The sequence below is a fragment of the Trichosurus vulpecula genome, chromosome 8 (genome assembly GCF_011100635.1).
Source record: "Trichosurus vulpecula isolate mTriVul1 chromosome 8, mTriVul1.pri, whole genome shotgun sequence".
In the NCBI taxonomy this organism is placed as follows: domain Eukaryota; kingdom Metazoa; phylum Chordata; class Mammalia; order Diprotodontia; family Phalangeridae; genus Trichosurus; species Trichosurus vulpecula.
In genome coordinates, this window is record NC_050580.1 from 228744594 (window position 1) to 228766317 (window position 21724).

Here is a 21724-nt window from a genome sequence, read left to right on the forward strand (position 1 = left end):
GATCAAGAAACTGAGGCCTAGGAAGGTTTAAGTGCTCAAGGCCATCTGGTTCAGATCTTGTATCTGAACCCAATTCCTACAATCACAACTCACATTTATCTAGGGCTTTAAAGTGTCCAGTGACTTTTCTTACTACTCTTTTGAGCAGGGGGTTAGGGAAGTAAGAGTGAAGTTGCCAAAAGAGCTCTGAGTTATCCATGCCACAAAGAAGTTCTGAAACCAGTAAGCCAGTGCTTGGCTAGTAAAAATTAAAGGGGAATTTAAGTATCCAAGTGAGGAAGTAAGACCTCAGAATAGTTTCTCCCTCCCCTTTGTCCATCTTGTGCACTGACACCATACCGCAGTTAAAGAAACGGACTGGCTGACTTGACTCTCCTCCCCTTCTCTCCCATCCTGTGGGACGTTCTCGTGAGAAAGTAGAGATCCAGACTGGGCAGTGAGCTTCCTGTCTGATTGCTAGGAAGGGTATTTCATATGAGAAAGAGGTTGCAAATGGCATGAGAAATCTTTTTTCTTTCCTCACATTCAGTTCAAGTTAAGGTGCTTAATCCACCCCTAAGATGGAATTCTCCCATTTAGGGGGACAAGTTGAATTACATAAACTCTAAAAGTTTCTTCTGACTCTTAAGCTTCTATAATATTCTCTGATATTTGCTTGGCCAGCAAAAAGCAGAGCAAAAAAAAAAAAGGCCTTGAGCAACTGAAGGAAAATTTAGACATGGCCATCCTCCCTCTCCAATCTAAAGCCAGTCTTCAGGGATCTACAGAAATTAGGACAGTTGTATTGACATGTTTCTTCCACCATGTATCATTTTCTCTCAGAAGAAAATAAAAGTGAGACAACATATATGAAATGGGTAGGAATACTACCCACCTAATCATATGCAACTTTGATTCATAGAATTTTAAACCCATTAGGGACCTTATAGATCATCCATCGAAACCTCTTCATTTTATAGACAAGTAAATAGCAGCTCAGGTCAAGTAACCAGTCTAAGGTCACACAGCCAGAATTAGAACTTTCCTTCCCCTTTTTAGAATGTGGGAGAAAAGACAACATGAACACATGAGCATGCCATTTTTCTGTGTCCTAAAACACATTTCTTAAGTTATCAATTGACCCATTGTCAAAAACACATGAAATTTTTCCTTGCCATCATTTGACACAGAGTCCATAATCTAACCCTGACTGTCACTTTTACACTGGTTTGCTTTCTCTTTGAGGAGTGCTACTCTTTGTAGTATCTGACTTTTACTTTTGTCATGGTAAAAACACACACTAAAGAGAAGTTTATTAAGCAACACACAGCTGCAAGGAAAACACTTTTAAAAAGTTCTCCCCTTTCCTGCTGACATATATGGAAGGAATCTATTCCCAAGAGACCCTTTTTCCCACCCCATAGTCATAGCTTTTGGGAAGGAGACTATGAAAGAGTTCCTCATCCAAATAAAATATGTAGCAGAACTTTTATACCTTGAGAGAAATAATCTTTTTTTTTCTTTTGATAACTGTTAGGTAGCAAAACAACTTGTTTCTTCTGTGGGTATCTGGGACAACTTCTTGCAGGACAGACTGGTTTGGAGTAAACTCAAACACCAAGACTTGTTCGGTCTCTTCCATAATGGAGGCTAAGTGGGGGTCACTTGTGTTAAGAGTGAGAAAATACAGGACCTCTTGTACTTGCAAATACAATAAAATGTAAACTAAAGAAAAAGGAGTCCTTGGCTGGTTTTAGAGGTGAAAGCAAAAAAAGAAGCAATTGAAGCTACATAGGTTACCATGGTCTTAAGTTTTCCCAAGGAGTGTTGTGGCTCCAAACTGACTCCCTAAGTCTCCTGAACCAGGCTCTAGACTAGCCTCTAAAACCTTATGGATGCAGTAAGCAAACTGACATCTGCTCAAGGCCTCTTTATATTTTTTTGTCACTGTCTTCTCTTTAATCCTGGTAGCTCCATTAAAGTTAAGAAAATAGGCTAAATTACCAAGCCCTTTGTAAAAACTTAAAAATTTATCATGGAAAACTTCTTGTAAAGCTAACTCCCAACTTAGTTTAATTTAAACAGGTCCCATCTTACAAAATTTAACAGGAAAAAAATGAAAATACTTTTGCTATCTTCCTCATACTCAAGACTCCAAATTTTAAAATCTAGGCATTTTTTTTTCCTTTAGAAGCCTCTGAGCCAAAGACAGATTACTGCACTTTTTCTCTTCTCTATATAAGGGTCAGTTTTATTTTTAAGGCAAATAACAAACACTGATTTGGTGGTTAACTTTCTCCAGAGGTTTTAAAAAAATGGCTACGCACAATTTGAAGGACAAGTCAATTTCTCCCATCAGTTTCTCTTAAATAGCACTTACAAAGCTTAAGAAAACTAATTCTTTTATGGGAATTCTTTTACGGGAAACTGTTAGATTTGTTCCATCACAACATAAGGGGAAAGATGAGGAAAGGCTTATCCAGGGCTTCCTCTATATTTCCCAACCCACATAGGCCAAGCCATGTTGACATTCAAGAAAAGGCTTCTCTGCTAAAGTAGAAGTCGGGTGAGTACAAACAAATCGAAGAGACATAAAGAAGGAATCAGTCAATAAACAAATCTCACTGAATAGAAAATAATTCATTTAAACTCTCCCACAACAGGTAAGTGAAGATAATTAAACATTCTCCTTTACAAAACAGAAAGCAAAACAGGACCCAGGACACCCTCAAAACAAAGCAGAACAGGATTCCATATCTAATAAGAATCAGCTGGTTCAACCAGAAACAGAAAAACAGGAATAAAAGTTCTTATTGATTTGAAAAAAAAAATAAGCCTGAGAAATCCAGTTCCGCAGTCATATATGGGAGTTTACAGCCTCTCCTCACCTAGTGTTGGTCTTTGTATTCCCAACCAATGTACCAAATAAAAAGGGAAGGAAGAAGGAAGCAAAGTATGGAGAGAGGGAAGGAAGGAAGAAGGGAAAGAAAGGAAACATGGCTCAACCAGACAACTTGGAATAATAAGCTAGAAACAGTTTGTTCAGAGAGACGTTGCTGTGGAAAGGACACCAAAAAATAGCTAGCATTTATATAGTGCTTTAAGGTTTGCAAAGCCTTATGTTACCTTATTTGATTCTCACAACAACCCTGGGAAATGTGTGCTGTTATTATCATCATTCTACAGATGAGGAAACTTAGGCACAGAGAGGTAAATGACTTGCCCAGTGTCACACAGCCAGTAAGTATCTTAGGCAGAATCCAAATTCGGGTCTTTCTGACTCCAAGTCCAGCATTCTATGCATTGTGCCATCTGGCTGCCTAAGATAAGGCCCTTTATGGACAGGTAGCAGGTACAGGGCTGATTCCACAGAAGAGTGCCAGAGTTAGCGGACTTTTTATACCTTGAGGGAAACAATTTATTGTTTTGAAAGCTATTTATCACTGTCCTTGCAGGCAAGACAAAGTAACCTGTTTTCTTTAAGCTTAGCCTTCTAATTGGGGCAAAGCGATTTGTTTCTTTTGTAATTGTCCACAACTTTTCACCCTCCATGCTTAGCCTTGCAGAGCAAACTGGACCTGGGGTCAACTCAAACATGAAAACTCACTGTCTTCGCTATAATGGAGGTTTCTAAAATGAAATCACTTATGTCCAGGGAGGAAAAATATAGGGCCCCTCTCTTGCCTCTACACTTTTATTCATAAAGCTTACTAGTTTTACAAGCTTAGTTCTGGTGGAGGATAAGACACTTAATAGAATTGTGGAATAAATTTGGTGACTCCCTATGTGACTTAGGGTCTGTCCACCCCTGCTCCTTCCTAGCCCACCCTTTGAATCTTTCTTTTTTATCCTTAAAAAATATGTGTTCTACCTCCAAACACTTTCCTTATCCCTCCCATTTCCTTTCCCTCTCTTTTCTGTTATTGGCTTAAGATGCCAGATTTTGAAATTGGGGCCGAATTTGAAGGTCAGCATGTAAATAGTGCTTTTCTGTTCAATTAAATAATAAATATACCAAGCACATTCCAAATATTGCTTACATGGTATCCCTAGGAAGAACAGCCAGGTTAGCTTGTTATTTCATGACCCCAAAACTTAGTAGCCCATCTCCCAAAATGATCTGTATGCCGAGGCATCAGGAGTGAAAAGCTCCCAGAGAAAGTCCCAAGAGGGGCTCAGACACTCAGAGTCAAGACCTTAGAAGTGACCAGGAGAAGCAGTGGTCAGCATAGGCACAGCCAATCTCAGACCAGGATAGCTGAGACACCCAAGCACTAAAAAGCCCTTAGCATCCTGTCCTGAGATGCCCAAGAGCAGGCTTCTTCACTTTTCTGTGAATCATGAACCCTCTGGCCAAGACTATCAATCCCTTCTCAAAGCAATCTTTTATATTGTTTGAAATAAAACCTACCCAAAAACAGAGCAGGAGGTGACGACATCTTGGTACAATGCCCCAATTCAGGAACTAAAGCTGGAGAAATTAAACCCAAAAATATATAGACCACTGTAAGAAACCCAAGAGATGCCCAAAAATCCAGGCTGAGAGGAAGGAATGCCTACATAACAACTACAGAGACTCAAAGGGAACAAAAAATGGGTTTTCCATAAAGACTACCTGAATGCCTAGGAGAAATGAAGCAATAGATTCAAAAATGAAATGAAAGCTCTTGAGGAAAGAATTGGAAGGAGAATAAATAGTTCAGAGCAGCAAGTGGTAAAACCTTACCCAAGTAACGAAAATTGGAATAGGCCAAATGGAAATCGACTCTATGAGAGAGCAAGAAATATTAGAACAAAATCAAAAGATTAAACAAATGGAAGAAAAAAATGAGATATCTGCTGCCAAAAGTAACTGACGTGGAAAGCAAGTCAATGAGAAGTATTTAAGAATCCTTGAACTCCCTGAAAACTATCATTTAAAAAAAGCCTGGATACTGTATTTTAAGAAACCTTTTTTTTTAAGTGGGCCATTAAGACATTATTAAAGTGCACAGATGAGAACAGAAGTAAGTTCAAAAAGAAGCACAAACAGGGCAGTTTTAAAAGTAACATCATGAATTTTCTTTTAAAAGCAGCAGTATGAAATGGAGGTTCACTGTTTCATATACAGTCTTCCTTTTATGTTCTACTGTGTATGTGGAAAGGCTCATTTTTGAGGTGTTTAAGTTCAGAATACCTTTTTTTCTTTTAAAAATTAAGGCACTATTTAAATGTTAGTTGTCATTTATTATCACAGTTACCTTAGGACCATACATTTAGAGTTGTTCATGTTTTTCTTGGAGGCTTTTGTTGTAGGCTCTTTGATTTTGTTGACTTCTTCTGGCTGTATGTTTTGGTCTTCTTTGTCACCAAAGAAAGATTCTAGAGTCTGAGACTGAATCTGGGTGCATTTTCGCTGCCTGGCCATATGCCCAGCCAACTAACTTGATCCTTGAGTTTTTCAGCAGGGTATGACTGCTTGTAGAGTTAAGAGAACTATGTTCCAAGCCTGGGGGATTGCGCCAGCTCTTCCACACCAGCGCTCCTCCTTCCCCAAGAACCCCCAACCCGGACTGGACTTAGATCTTCATCAGGCTCTTCACTCCTGCTCTGATCCGCCACTTAATTCCTCCCACCAGGTGGGCCTGGGGCTGGAAGCAACTGCAGCTGCAGTTCTGTAGCTGCCCCACCTCTGCTGCCCCCGGGGCGGTGGCAAACTCCTTCCACTCCCCTCAGCTTTTCCCACTAACCTTCTCTGTTGTCTTTGGTGTTTGTGGGTTGAGAAGTCTGGTAACTGCCTCAGCTCACTGATTCAGGGCGCTAGGGCCTGCTCCACCCAGCTCCTTTGGTCTGGTTGGTCCACTCCGCCCACTCTGGGCTCTGTTCCGCTCCGCTCCCAGCTCCATGCGGGATAGACCTCACACAGAGACCATCCAGGCTGTCCTGGGCTGGAGCCCTGCTTCCTTCTGCTATTTTGTGGGTTCTGCAGTTCTAGAATTGGTTCAAAGCCATTTTTTATAGGTTTTTGGAGGGACTTGGCGGGGAGCTCACGCTAGTCCCTGCTTTCCAGCCGCCATCTTGGCTCTGCCCCCCGTAAGATAGATTTCTATACCCAATTCCATAGATTTAGAGTTGTAATGACAGTAAGTGACTCAGAAGTTATTTATTCTAACTCCTTCATTTTATAGGAACTGAAGGTAGCACAGAGGATAGAGACTGGGCTTGCAGTCAGGAAAAACTGAGTTCAAATACAGCCTTAGAGACTTACTAGCTGTGTAGCCCTAGGCAAGTCCCTTAACCTCTCTGCCTCAGTTTTCTTAACTGTAAGATGAGGATAATAATAGCACTTTCTTCCCAGGGTTGTTATGAGAACTAAATGAGACCATATTTATAAAGTGCAGGGCCTGGCACGTAGTTGGACTTTAATAAATGCTTGTTTTCTTCCTTTTCCCTTCACTTCTCTTCCTTCCCTGAAGTGAGCTGACCAAGATTGCTTGGATAGTAAATAATTGAGCCAGAATTCATACCACAGACTCTCCAAATCCAAGGCACCTTCCATGGTAACACTATACTTCTGCCTAGTTCTTGAATCATTGTTATGAACAATTCTGTAGGTGTAGAAGATTTGGGCTGAAATGTTCCAGGACATACCCTGCAGTTGTCTTTATTACTAAATCATATGAAAGCTTGTTTCTGTTATGAGTTACCTCATATCACTACTACCACCACCATGATTGTAAATGGCTCATAGAAGGTCCCAGTTATTAGGGTCCTATATACTAAATGTTCTACTGTGTTAGTGTGACTAGAGGAGAGTAGAGGCTTGTGTAAAGGCTAGTGCCCTGAGAGTCTAAGATTTTGGTCTGGGCTCTGCCACCGAAAAAGCTGTGTGACCTCAGGCAAATTATGTGTAACCAAAGGCACCTATAAGACATAGTAACACTTCCGAGGACGGTCACCTGCTTCTCTTCCTTTATCCCTGCCCCTGAACTAGAAGCAAGTGGTTGTGCTTCTTGTGCTTACTGAAGAGACAAATGGCTGAAAGCAATAGTGGAAATCAAGAAGGGGAGATAAATAGATTTTTCCCTGTCTTTAGGCTCTTCTCTCCACCCCCATTCCCTTTAAATTATGCAGCACGCCAGTAAGGCATGTAATTGTCTTCCTTTATTGATGGACCAAGCATGAAAAAATCTCTGGCATCCTGGCATTGCCATTTAGACAGCCTGATGAATAGATTAAATCCGGAAACAGTGACTCCTTGTACCTGTTGGGCTGCTTCATTACTCTTAGGATTTTTGATCCTCCCTGATGATCTTCCCCTATCCTGCCCGCTCCAAACAGCCACTTAGAAGGTAATAGCTCAGAGTCTCCATCACAAATGACTGATCTCTGCTGGGACTCGATGACCTTGACTCAGTAACAGTAGTCAGGAGCAATGCCAGATTGTTCCTTTTGCCCCTGGCATGTCCTAAAGTGATATAGCTTGCCCACATTTCCTGCCTTGGACTGGTGACAGCTTCTGGAATACCAAGCCTGAGATCTCCCAATTTGTTTTCCTTTCTCTAACCTTGTTAAGCGTGATGTTTTTGTCATGCTGGTTTCATTTTACTGAATTAAGACTGCTCCTTGTCTGGGGTATTCACATTCAGTGTAATAACTGGAACCTAGATGATAGAACTTCTCCTAGAAAACTAAAGAGTAAATTGAATGAGAGATCTTCCTCCTCTGTCTGGCCACCTGCCTGAACTGTAATAGGGCTGACATATCTTGCCTGTACTTGGAAACTAGCCCTGTGATGGATGCTCTGCAGTAACTGGCAGGAAACTTTGCTTCTGCAGGAATATTTAACTGGAGGAAGTGAACCAAGTAGATATAACACATAGAAAGCTAGAGATTAAGTCCCTTGGTTTGTAGAAGGACTTTGTTGTCCTAAATAAGAGGGAGAATGTGTAAAGGGTAGATTGTCCTAATAATATCTCTTCTTAAAAAAGCAAGTGAACTTTCAAATGTAAAGTCTGGGGGTGAGAGATAGCAGAGGTAATGGATAAGTCTCCCCTCCTATTATTTAGGAGTTACTTAAGTTCATTAGGGGTTTTTGCGTAAATACCTGGCTGGGTAAATGGTGGTTTATTTCCTTCCAGAATATATTTTGGGGAGTCTGGTGGAAATATTAACAAGGAGATTGTGATTTGTGAAGTGGAGCCAAGGCCTTTCACAATAGAAGTGACCCTATATGTGCCCAGTCCTTTCTACCTTACCAGTTCCTGTTTTTCAAATTCTACCTCTTCACTTCCCTGCCCACCCAAGCCCAGCATGACCTCTTCCTTTTCTGAATTCTGCAGTGACCTTTAAAAGCATGGGATTGAGAGCTAGGAGGTTTTTAGAGATCTTCTAGTTTTAACTCCCTCATTCTTATACCCATAGTACTTTCTGTATTAATCATTTGATGTTTTGTTTGTTATCTTCTTATGTAGTCATGCCTTGTCCCCACAACTAGATTATAAATTCTTTGAGGATAAGGGATTTCTTTGTATCTTCTTCACCTTTTCTACATAGCAAGCACTGCATTTGTTGATTAGTTGAAGGTGATTCTGAGGACATCTTAGAAGGGACCTTTGAGACCAGAGGTTCAGTAACTTGCCCATTGGGTAGTTCAGTGATAGAGCAGACATTCACACCCAGGGACTTGTGGCATCTGCCCCAAATCCAGCACTCTTCCACTGTATCCTGCCATCTGTGTCCCTGAATGTGTGTGCATGTATGTGAAGTCATCATCACCACAGCAAAGATGGCTTAATAAAGGCGAGAATGATAAAACCATAAAGTAACAGATACTGTTTTTTAGGCAAATGATACCTATGATATTCAGGAAGAAGACAAGGGCTTGAGGCGGGGAGAGGGTCAGTTGAACTGGAAATAATTCTCTTGAGAAAGTCTTGGAGATATTTGTAATCCTAATGAAAAGTTGGAGTCTATGAATTCCTAGCCTTTACCCTGCCACTGGTACCAGGGATGGGGGTGGAGCTGTGGGGGTGTCCTCCTCCCTCCTTTCCACTTCTCAGTGTTCCCTTTGTTTCCCTTCTTTGAGAGGATATTGCACTAAAGTGCCTGCAGCATGAACTATCTTAAAGGTTGATTCAGCCACCAAACTCTTGACTCAAAGGCAACAGATACCAGAAGAAGTTTGGGGACAAAAGTGGTTTAAACCCTCTAACACATTGTAATGTCAATTAAGTTGGGTATCTTTGATTGAGTCTTATTAGGTGCTAAACCCCAGGCCCAAACCCCTATCTACTAGGTGCTAAGCCTATGTGGGCATTAAGCCCTCAGGGGGAGGAGAGTTGCTGAGACCAGAGCCAATAGTAGGAACCTGAGTTCTGGTCGCTCAGATGACGCTTGATGACAGCTTAAGAGTGCATAAAAAGGGAAGACAGAGCTATTTGCTTAGGACTCTCACTCTTGGTGGTACGCTGATGTGGAGACTCTGGGCAGCTGTAGTTAAGAGCCCTCCAGCTTGTAAACCCAGCTGTTCAGACTGTGTTAAACTCTGTTAACTATGAATTGAGATTTGAATCAGACAGGGTCTTTCTGTTGATGTTTTTAATTTGTTTGTATTTGCTCTGAAGTTCAGGGTGCTGGCTTTTCCCCCTGAGCTGAGTGAATGATATTTGTTTGCTGGATTAAAGTAAGATTGTTAACCCCTTAACGTAGCTTTCCTTAGTAAAGCAGATCAAAAGAACTTGGGCTTGCAGCGTTCTTTGTGCTGGTTGTTGTTGGCTTTACACAGCCACAGTAGCTGCTAGCCAGATTGTTGAAACACCTTCTGAATTAGTTCATTTTGATGAGACTATGAAATACCTTCGTAACATGGATGATGAGGAATAGAATTAATCTCTTCCCTCTAGGTTAACTGTTACATCTGGCTTTATGTTATGTCCAAATCAATGCAGTAGTGAGGTGTGTTATAATAAGGATATATATTATAATTGTTTCTTCCTTCATTACTTGATCTCTGTGAACTTAATGCAAAATGGCAAAAGGGAAGAGTAAAAATGCAGGGAACTAAACTTCCCCATTATCAGAGCATTTCCCTTTTTAACTTTGGTGTCTTGATTTTTATAGCAGTCACCAAAAACTTAGGCCTTAATTCCTTGGGCCCTCTTCCTGTTGGGTATCAGAGTATCATTCTTCTTGCTGTATTGTGTAGCTGAAATATCCAGAAAAAGTCCTTGACTTACATCTTTCATCTTATGTTTTTTTCCTTCTTTTTAGTGTGTCCTCGACCGCCAGCACCAGCAAATGGTGGCTTCATCTGCCACCCAACCCCCTGTAAAGATCCCTTGACATCAGGCAGTGTCATTGAGTACCTGTGTGATGAAGGCTACATGCTGAAAGGGGATTACAAATATCTGACATGTAAAGATGGAGAATGGAACCCAGCCATGGAGGTCAGCTGCCATCACAGCCAAGGTCAGCATTGATGTCAAAGAATATGAGGGAGAAACTTAAATTCCCTTTTTGAAGTGGGAAGTTGTATCTACTTCCTCCAGCGTTTTGATGCATTGTTGGTCCAAGTGTAATTTGTACACAGGCTACCTGCACGTACCCTCTCCTTGTAAACCCTATCTTTGTGAAAGACATCTGTGACTAATGCACATGCCACTGCGTATAGTTGAAGGGTGACCTTTAAAGTGCTTGATAATTTGCCAAGATATTTCCCTGGCATAGAGACTTAACTCTTTTGATTCTCAGAGTCTATTGTTTCCATAGCCAACTGCTGGTGACTTTTGAGCCTCATCTGCTGGACACAGTGATTATTGTTCTCTACTTCTTCCCCTATTCCATCCCTTCAGTGGAAATCACTGTTTTGCTATGTGAAAAACAATCTAGCTGGAGAGATCTCTCTCCCCTTGTGTTTCACCTAACAGGAAAACATGTGCAGCCTGTAGAAACATGTGTGTCATGTACCCTATTTGTGTTTCATGCATGGATTTCTAATCCAAACCATGTTTAACCCATAACACCTCAGGGGAAGCCCTGAGGGACAAAGAAAAGTCAGTGTTTCTTACGGAAGCTGGGAGCATGCATTGTTACCAGTCCAGTAGTCACAGGTTGTTGTTGCTCTGTAGGAAAACACAGGTGAAATCTAAGGCACCACAGTGGAACTTACTAGTTCAGAATTGATTTTAAAACTTCCTACTGCCACCAAAGAGAGAGGTAATTTGAGTAGATCTGATGACCTAACAGTGATGGTTTTAGGTATAGGGAGCCAAAAGTGAGGAGAATTGGATATTTAGGAATCGAGATGAGGAAAGTTTGCAATGAACTCTGTGAAACACACACAGCATGACATGTATGATAGAGCTTGACATATATTTGGTGGCACATCTTATATTTGGGCTGATAGGTTGTATTTTGTGTGTATGAACTGCTACTTATGGATACTTGTTTCTGTAGACAAAGACCTTCACACAACGATTGGTGTGCCTACCCTGTCGATAGTGGCCTCCACAGCAAGCTCGGTAGCACTCATCCTTCTCCTAGTTGTGCTCTTTGTTTTGCTGCAGCCAAAATTGAAGTCCTTTCATCATAGCAGGTGAGCTGGATGGATAGGATAGAAGGTGGGGAGGGGGGTAATTGTTAGGTGTCTCAGAAAAAATTGACAGTTGGGGTTCACAAATACAGCTTTTAGAAAATCTTTGCACTCATCCAAGTTAATTTTCCTTTCCATTTTTAGAAATTCAGGAAGGCGACATAGACTTTCCATTGTGTACTTAGGATGGCTGCTTAAATCTGATTGATATCTAGGCCCCACTGAGCTAGAAGAATAGGAAGGGAAGTAGTTTTTCCTGTCTGTCCTTGTCACATTGCATCTCTCCTTGTTTAGGTCCATGTAGCCTAGGGTACCACTATCCTAGACTAATTCCCTTGAGGAATCAGCCAGCTCTGTCTCACAACTGCCTTAGAATTCACCAAACTCAGGGAGCTATGTTAGGAGACAGGAACAACAAGCACAAAATCAAAGATGGTCTCTGTCCTCAGGGAGTTTATAGTCTACCAGGAAAATTCTGGAGCTCATGGTAGAGGCCAGCTTCAGCTACAGAGCTTTTTCTGGACTTGACTAGATGTTTTAAGAGGCTTTTCATTCTTATGCAAAATAAACAAGTCCCTTCACACACACCTTTCACCAGCTCAGTTCAGTTCCTGTCATTCTAATCACTAATCATTCTTCTAGTCATTAATTCACATTCTGGTATGAAATATAGAATAAGCCAGCATTCATTTAGATTCGAGACAGGAGTTGAAGGTTACCTTTGTATATCTAGGTGGGGTTGTTTGTTTTTGTTTTTGTAATTGTTCTGTTGTTTAAAAGAAAAAGTTGTTGACCACACCAATAAGTGTAAAATAAAATTCCAAGGGGGAATTGCACATTTTTAAGGGAACTATTTTCAAATTTTTAAACATACATTAGGGGCTAGAGACTGGATGTATTATTTCTCTGGTATAGGAAACTCCCTGGAGAGAGAACTCCTACTACCAGTGTAGGTTGACACCTTCCTCTCAACTCATAGTTGTTTAGAGTTGCTTAGAGAGGATACTGAAAAGTTTAGTGACTTTCTCAAGGTCACACATAGCCAGTGTGTGTCAGAGGTAGGACCTGAACTCAGGGACTTGCTGGTTTCAAGGTTGGCTCTCTGTCCAGTAAAGCTGATATACAAATTATGATGACCAGCCAATATTTTGTTAGACTAAATGAGTAACTATGTATTTGAAAATAATAAAAACCAATTCTGCATTCAACCTTTCTCCCAGTTAATTTTAATTAGTGCCCTTTTGCTGTAGTAAACATATAAAATCTAGTGCAAGAAATGAACTAACTTTTAATGAATGACATCTCATGTTTACATAGACTACCCTCTGCTTTCTGTGCCATCTTTTATAACAATTCCCCTTTCTTCCAAAGACTGCTAAATATTTTACAGATGCCATGTCATTAATGTTCACAGCTTTCCCTGTGAGGAGGGAGGATGGCAGGAAGGATTATATTTACTGATGGGTAAAGTGAGGAAACTGAGAGCTGACATCAAAAGTCAGAGGTATAATCATGGGAAGAACTAACGTTTCTTGACTCCCAGACCAGCGCACCCAATTTACTAGACTCCGTCCCATCCCTCCCTCTCTTGTCTGGCTTTGGCAAGTAGATGGCATAGTTTTCTTGCAGCTTTTAAATTTATAAATAAATAGATGATAAAATGCTCATAGCTAACTATTGTTGCTTTCCCTCCTCCCTTTTCTACCCTGAATGCAGACGTGACCAGGGGGTATCTGGCGACCAGGTCTCCATTATGGTGGATGGTGTTCAGGTGGCCTTACCGTCATATGAAGAAGCAGTGTACGGCAGTTCTGGGAATTCTCTGCTGCCTCCTAACACCCGAGTACAAATTGTATTGTCTGAAGGGGCTGGACCAAGCAGTGCAAGGGAGGTGCAGCAGCTAGACCAAGGAGGCCATATCTGCTCTTCCTCAGGAGGAGAAGATGATGCCCCGGGACACTCTGGCTTAGGTGATACCCGAAGTGCTCAACACTCAGAGACTGTGATGGTGCACCAGGCCACCACCTCCTCCTGGGTGGCCGGCACAGGAAACAGCCATTCAGCACACAAAGATGCTCCAGACTCAGAAAACAGCGACATACAAAGCCTTTTATCTCTCACTTCTGAGGAATATACAGATGGTAGGTGGTCTAATTGATCAAAGATTCCTAACTGCTCAGGACTGTCACTGAAGAATCAACAAAGATTCTAGTTTTCTTCCAGTCTCTCTAATGCCATAATAGACTCAATTTATATTCATTTTGTACTTTGACATAAAGGAAAGAGATAACTGGGGAGAAATTCTGTGCTCTAAACTACAAATTCTTCCTTAATTGGGTCATTTTGGCCTTTTCCGTGGAGCTCTGTGAAGTTCAGGGAACATTTTACTATGACTCTTGTAAAATTCTGGTGAATTGGGAGGTACAGATAGAATTCCTTACCCTTTTTTTCTTGCTCTATCCAAAGTAACCTAGTACTATTTATTTTATCAAAGAATCAAGAGCCAATTGAGCAAAGTGGGGAGAGGGAGAACCATTTTAATTGTTCAACAAGATGATGCCAGAGGCTTGGATGGGAGTAGGGGAAAGGAATAAGCATATAGCACCCACTGTGTGCCAGGTACTTCACTAAAGGCTTTACAAATGTATCTCTGATCCTCACAGCAACCTAGCAAGGTAGGTATTGTTGTCCCCATTTTACATTCGAGGAAACTGAGGCAAAAAGGTTACGTGCCCAGGGTCACATAGCTAGTGAGTGTCTGAGGTTAGATTTGAACTCAGATTTTCTTGATTCCAGGCCCAGTGCTCTGTGCCCTATGGTGCCACCCAGCTGCCTCTATTATAGGAGAAATTAGAGCTTTTCTACCTTTCTGAATAGATACCTCGCTCCATTTTGAAGCGTAGAACCATCTGATGTCAGTGTCAACTTCATCCCATTATGGAAAGCTGTTAGTGTATAGTAGAAACCTCAGCTTGCTGATCAGCTAAGATGTCAACATCCTGGCAGCCTTCTTCACCAAAGAGTTTCTCCCAGACATATCTGTGACGTAGTTGAAAAAGCACTGGATTTAGAGTTAGTAGACTTATTCAGGTCCTTGCTCAGACACCCCCCTCAATCTCCTGCTAAGGAATTATACTGCCCTCACTGCCTCACGGGACTATGAAGATCAAATGAAATACTATGCATACAGCACACTTAGAAGCTATTAATCGCTGTGTTTATATCAGCTTAATATTTACCATGGATGCTGGGTATAATAGTTTTAAAAACTTGAAAATACCAGGAGTCAAAAATTGTGAAGTTGTTATTTGTTGAATGTAGCAAAGGTACATCACATGTCTAGCCAGCCTCTCCTAATTAAACAGAAAGGTAGTGAAGTACATAAAAAAGTTGACCCATATTTTAAACATGAATTCCCAAAGCTCTCCTCATAAATGGAGTAAACTACCATGTGTGGAGTGAGGCAGGTAGCAGGGGCTAAGTTATTTTTGTTGCAGCTACTGTTTGGGGTCTTTCTGCTTTTTTTTTTTAGGCATGCATTGAAAAACGTAAGTGAAGTTAGACTCTCACATCTACTGTCTGAAACTGAATTGCATAAATTATACCTCGAAAGCTGCGTGATCAGAGGCATGTGTCCTCTTGACTTCACTCTGGAGTTTATAGTCGCCAGTCTGTATACCCTCACTGCCATTCTACTACGTAGGGCACCCAACAAGTTCTGACTGACCCTTTTCTCATCTCCCCTCATTTCAGTGTCCAAGTCATTCAGGAACTTAATTCAACAAATTTTTTTTTAACTGTATGTACCACATAGAATTAAAAGAAATATAAAATGTGACCTCTGTCCCTGAGCTCACAATATAGTTGTGAAAACAGGACATGTACTCATTAAACAGTTAATATAAGGTTGTATATGAATAAGTGCCCCAAGTGCTATCTGAGAGCTGAGAAAGGAGCAGCTCAGTGGTCTACAGTAGGCTTTGAAAGCTTCAGCCTTGGAAGTTTGACCTTGGGAGATAGGCAGGCTTTTGATGAGGGAGACAGCAGGAACAAAGTTCTAGAACTATCAAGGAGGTTGGCATATTCAGAGGGGCAGTAAAGAGAAATGAAGAGCAATATCAAGAGAATATAGGAGATCAAGGTAGAGAAGGCCAGATTATAGCATTGGACATCACACTTTGTCCTGTGAGCAGTGGGAAAAATATGTGAGATTATCCTCAACTGTCCACTTCTGTACATTCTGTGGATCCCTAGAAGTATGCATAAGTAAGAGGACTACCGGGGCATTTTATTTTTACTACTTATGCTTTTAAACAGAAGACTCCATGTAGAGAGCTCTATAATCTTGACACTGGATTGAAGCAAAGAGTGTTAACCATTTTCTTTTTCTTGCATCTCTTTTAGATATCCCATTGTTGAAAGAAGCATGAAGTCTGCTGCCGTCTTCATGTGCCCTCCTTCCCCTTTACATTATTCCTTCCTGCCCCTTTCTTGTTTCCCCTTGGGTTTTGAGCACCCTGTGCAGCCTCCATTCCCTGTCCTATGCCCTCCTACCCTGGTGATTAGAACAGTGCCCCAAGGTCTCTCTTGGCCAAACATCCAAAGGAAACCTTTGCCGGGCAGCCAACAGAATTGGTCCCGTACTTGGCCTCTCCTGCCTCTCTCTTTCTGGAACTTATTTGAGTGAGCTGAGACTGGACCCTTCCTTCCTCTCCCTCCCCCTCACCTCCTTGGACCTCTTCAGCCAGCTGTTTAGCAGCGGCCCCCACAGGCCATAGCACGGCTGTCTTTACTTGTGCCTTCCCTCAGCCCCCAGGCCTGCCTGTTGGCTCAACACTGGCCTGAGTGGCTGCACTGTTGCTGCTGCTATTGCTGCACAGGATGCAAAAGGTCTACGGGCAGTGCCCCCTCCATTACTTTTGGCAGCAGTAAGCCCAAGGTTGAGAGCTTGCTGGTGAGGAAAGGCTTCAGGGTAGGGGCAGTTATCGTAGGGGGATTGGAGGTGGAGGAAGAGGGGAATTAACCCCCAGTGAATGCCTTACAGTGAGCAGCTGTATATTTGGATGACATATCTGTGACTTCTTTAACTATTTAATAGAGGGATTATTGAGAATCATGCCAGTTTTCAGCAGTTCTGTGTTGATCAATCCAGGGGCCAAGAATGCTGGCTCCTCTTTAATTGATATTTTTAGGTGATATGTGTGAGGAATCTCAAAGGGGAGGGAGAGTATGTGGAGGAGGCAGCTGTTGCCTTTCTAATATGCAAGATCCCACTTACGGGTCCTGGCTTTCTCAGCCATGACCTTTGTGTCTCCCCCATTCCCTAGATTCTAAAGGGAAGCAACATGTGGCCTCCTGGGTTTGTTTTCCTTTTCCCAGGCCGCTGTGGCAGAGGTGGCTTATCTGTAGAAAGAGGAAGAGAAGTCAAAAACCATCTAGTACCCATCATCATTCCCTCCCCTGCACATGCTGATTTTCCCAGGCTTGCAACTAGCATTTTGGGCAAGTTGCATCTTTCTGGGTGTGTGGTGATATTATGGAGCTGGAGGAGCTGACATGCCCTCCCCTCTCCCAGACACAGTGCCTTGGGTGTGGCTGCAGGCAGCCCAAACCCTGGGTCCTGAGCATTCCTGTCAACACAGTCACGTGCCTTAGTAACTGTGCCCAAGAAGCACCCTGCTACTTAGTGCTGCTGCTTTCCCACTTCACCTTTTCCTCTCCCACCGCACCCCCCCTTTCTTCTTTGTCACAGCTGACAGATGACTTTCTTGTCTTCCTTGGAGCTCAGGGAGAAGGACTAAGAAAGAGCTGAGCTACCACCCTCACACTGGATACCTGACTGCCTTGGGTGAACAGTTGCTAAGCATCAATTAGGTTGAGGGATAGAGAGGGAAGGGCACCCTAGAAGAGCCATGTGTGTTTGAGGAGCAGGCATCCTTCTCTAGAGCCATTAGTTTCCTAGAGAAACATACAGAGGCTAGGCATTTAGGCTTTTTATGGGGTGCATGGCAAAGCCTCCCATAGACTGCTTCCATGATGTTGTGCTTAGAGAACAATTCTCAGTGACACTCTTCATTTGACCATTGTGAGAGCTCAGAAGGACATTGGATAAAGGGGACCAAGGCTTGGGAATGTTTTAGAAGCACTGGGGCAGAAGACTTGGAAGATACCTCTCTTTTATTCTTCTCCCCCAGCTTCCTGTTCAAGATGGTAGTAATAACTTCCAACTATTATGTAACCTGCTCAACAAAGCCTTTGGGGACTACCTCCAGCTGTCTTAGATGATGGGAGTGACCACGAAGAACAACTAGAAAGAGAAATTTCTCTCAACCAGCAGTGTGGCTGCTTCCCCCCTTAAACACCCTTACATATCTTTACACACTGCACTTTATTGTGCTGTCATCCCCTTGTTTTAGCAACAAGAAGCAGTCTCACTTCCTCCTGGAGTAATAATAATAGATGACATTTATGTGGTGCTTCAAGGTTTGCAGAGTGCTTTGTAAGGGAAGTGCCTGTTATGCTCCATTACTTACTTTCTCTTCCCTTGCCCTCCACCACCATACCCACAGCACTCTTACCCAAAGCTGTGGTACTTGCTGGGAATTTGAGGAGAGGCTCTGTAAGGAGATTTCCACAGCAGGTCCTGCTGTTTCATAGATGGACTTAAGGCCAGGAAAAGGCTTCCCACAGTGAAGCAGAATGGATGTCAAATGAACCCCTGTCTCCACGACCACTTTTAGTATCTGGAACCACAGGCAGCTTCTGATGCCCGGCAGGTAGAAGGGGAGGGTCCCACATGCCCACTGCTGCCTGGCCACAGGTGGAGCGAGCCCAAGCCCTTCCTTTCAGTCTTCCTAAAATGGTGAAAAACAAAACAGTTGAGGGAGAGAGAATCCTGACTCCCTACCAAGCCTTCAGCTAGTGCTTTCCAGTGTTTGAATATCTGCACGTACCTATGTCCCAGGATACCAGAAAGATAGAATCTTACCAGGTTTTTTTTGGTTGGAGTAATCCTGTCAGAAAACATACTCCAGGACCCTCAGCTTACCACGCAGCATATGGACTGTTTGCCCTTTAGAAAGGGAAAAAGAGAAGCTTCCCCATTTCTGAAGCTCCCTTCCACTAGTCTTGCTTAGACAGAGCAGCCTACCTAGGGGACTGATGCATGCCCAGACATGCTGCCAAATTAGGAGGGAAAAGGAAAAAGTGAGTAGGAGAATAAGTCCATGAGTCCTTTTCCCTACCTGCTTTGGTTACTGGAATATGAAATAAAGACAGGGCTTTTGAGAAACCTGCATTGGATTAAATTAGACTTCTTTCATTAAACACTCCATCCTGTACATGCTGGAGTTGAGGCTACACGTTAGCAGCTAATAACCAGAACAGCTTCAGATAGAGTAATTTCCTCCCTCACTCAGAAAACTTTTTAATGAATCCTCAGCAGGAAGACAACCTGCATTTAGCCCCTCAATACTGTTTTCAAGGCTCATGGACTTTACTTTGACAACTGCAAAGGGATTCAGGGAGTTTAACAGCTGCTTTGAGGTGGGTCGTGGCTCAGAGACAAAGGCATGCTCTATTGGATAGAACAACTAGGCTGATTGTTGGTGGTTCCTAGAAAAAAAGTACCCAGGGGGGCTTCTTTGGATGGGAATGAAACACTACATGGCAAAAGACAAACCACTGTAGGTGAACTGAGCAGAAAGCAGTTGTCAGCTTTTTTAGTCTTAGGAAGGTAATGGTCAGCGCCAAAGTACTCAATTTTTGTCTTTTTCTTTTCTTTTTTTTTTTTGCACAAAAACTATTCTGTCTGCCTCAGTGCAAGTTTTATACCCTGTTGACTTGCACCATCATAATTACTTCAAAGAGAACCAGTATAAGGTGAACACTCCTTTTAAAGTAATACCCGTTCTTTGCAATGCCTTAGTTTAACATTTTGCCATCTTTGCAGTTTGTTTTTTTTCCCACATCCCGTTGTACCTGCTGTAAACTTGACCACTTTGGTGCTGTGCTGTCGGTTCACCCTAGTTCTTCTGAGTTGGGGTTCTAGCACTGCCCAGGAAAGCTTCCATCTAATTCTGTTTCCTAGTAACTAGATTTTATTAGATACAGTATCTCACTGTACATTCTGTAAGTCTTCTATTTAAAAACAAAATTTAAACTAATATCCTCATCTGCCTCCATCCTTCCAATCCATCCACCTCATAAACATCCTAATAAGCTCGAATGAGAAGCTACCTAGCAAGACAAAGGTATAGTTTTCCTGCTTTCATTCCCAGGAACACATCATCCTTTCCTGCATCCTACCCTAGCTTTAAACTTCTTTGCTTGCATACCTCTGCTTCCTTTATATTTAGGAAAGCATGTGAGCACAGAGATTGGAATATGCTGTAAAAATGTCTGTCTTGGCTTAAAAAAAAAAAACCAGGCCCCACAATTTGATTCCAGATGTGGGTTGGGGATGGCAAAGCTGCCTTTCCCATGGGAACCATTTGGCTTCCTTCTTTTCATTGGATTCAATCTGCCTGTTGCCAGGAGAGGAATTGAATCACACTTTTTTGCTTTGGACAGAGGTTTTGGCTGAGCACTATACCAGATAGCTTCCCTGAAAAGGGGGAAAAGAATGGATTGGACTTTACTGGGAAGCAATGCCTGTTTATTTTTAGCTTAAACTTGAAGTTTTCAAATGAAAGCCCCAAAGCCTGACTGAGTATTCTGCCAAGCAGAGGAGGGGAGTCTGGGAGGGACAGTGTGGGAGCTGAGGTGTCAGACTACCACTGAGGGAAGAGATTGGTGGTTAAGCCAGGAAGAATTTGGTGGCCTTCCATGCATTTCTTCAGTTCTTATCCAAACAGCACCACTATGGAATCCTTTGTAGAATGGTACTCATATATAATGTGGGACTCAAAACAACAGATATGTAATTGATGCTGTGCAGGATATCAATCATTTTTATTTTGCTTTATTTTATAAACATATATATCCTGTACATTGCAGTGGGTGTGAAGATAGTATTTTAATATTTGTACAAAGTTTAATTTAATTTTAATTGTTCTATGTATATAACTGCATTTCTAAATAATAATAATAAAAGCAGGTTATTTTAAAACGAGCAAGCAGTGTGTGCGATCTTTGCAGAAATTTTCTGCTAAAAGTTTGAGATGAAATTCATGGATAATGAGCTAGAATGAAGATGATTTTAGTTAAGTTATTTGTGGTACCACACAGGAAAGGTCATTATCAACTTGGGGAATTAGGGCAAGCTTCTTGAAAGAAGGGGCATTTGAATTGAGTTTTATAATGCTTTGGAATTCAACAGAACAAGACAGTAGATTAGAACAGGGTAAGCATTCCTAGCAGAGGTTCTGAAGGAGCCCTGAAGGTGTGAAGCAGGATGGCCAGGCAGTGAACCCCATCATGCATTTGTGAGATAACCAGTTGGAATTAGGTGTGCGGTGTAGGGCCTTGAAACAACTAAACTGACTGGCTTACAGGGAGGTTTTTGACCTAGACTATTGGCCCCATGTGCTAAACAGCTGAGGGAACCAGCCACAGGATACAACCAGAAGAGAAAATGAAGGGGCTAACCTAGAGGTGCTTAACAAGGGCATCATGGTGGAGAAAATGCAGATTTATTTTTCCCTGCCCTTTTAACTAAAATTCAGCATTTCATTATGCATGTGGGCAATATGCCATTATTTTTAGAATGAGTCCATGACACAAAAAAGTTTGACCCCTTGACTAGATCATTGCTGAAGTCTAATTCCAACTGCTCTGATATTCCAGTGATCTCTAAAGTTGAGGTGGGGAAGAAAAGTGGCATGGCCTGACCCCAGGCAGTATGTGATTAATTATATAGCAGGGAGATGAGTTACATCCCACCTTCCCTGCATATGGCCAGTCATACACTTCTACATTCACCCAACATTCTGCCAGGTCTCCTTGTGCTGCTGTGCAAGCTGCTGAATATATTTCTTCCAAGTCAGGTATCAGGCCCTCGGGGGACTAACCAATACCTGAGAACTCTTAACAGAAGTTGCAGAGGTGCCATTGGGAAAATTCATAAACACCTCAGCCCATCTAGCTCTCTATCCCTCCACCCCCACCACATTGCTGGCTGTGGTAGGTGGCCCCTCAGAGCCAGGGTGGGCTTTGCAATCCAGTGACTAAGAG

General features: G+C 42.2%; 1 protein-coding gene across 1 annotated transcript in view; it reads left to right on the top strand.

Annotated features, from left to right (window-relative positions):
- Positions 1 to 20664, top strand: part of SUSD6 (sushi domain containing 6) — a 124773-nt gene extending 104109 nt beyond the window's left edge. The window contains exons 4-7 of the mRNA XM_036734218.1: positions 10231 to 10428; positions 11416 to 11554; positions 13268 to 13692; positions 15956 to 20664. Coding sequence (XP_036590113.1) covers positions 10231 to 10428; positions 11416 to 11554; positions 13268 to 13692; positions 15956 to 15981 — 788 coding nt within the window. The 3' untranslated portion in view covers positions 15982 to 20664. The remainder of the gene's footprint in view (positions 1 to 10230; positions 10429 to 11415; positions 11555 to 13267; positions 13693 to 15955) is intronic.
- Positions 20665 to 21724: the final 1060 nt, after the last annotated feature.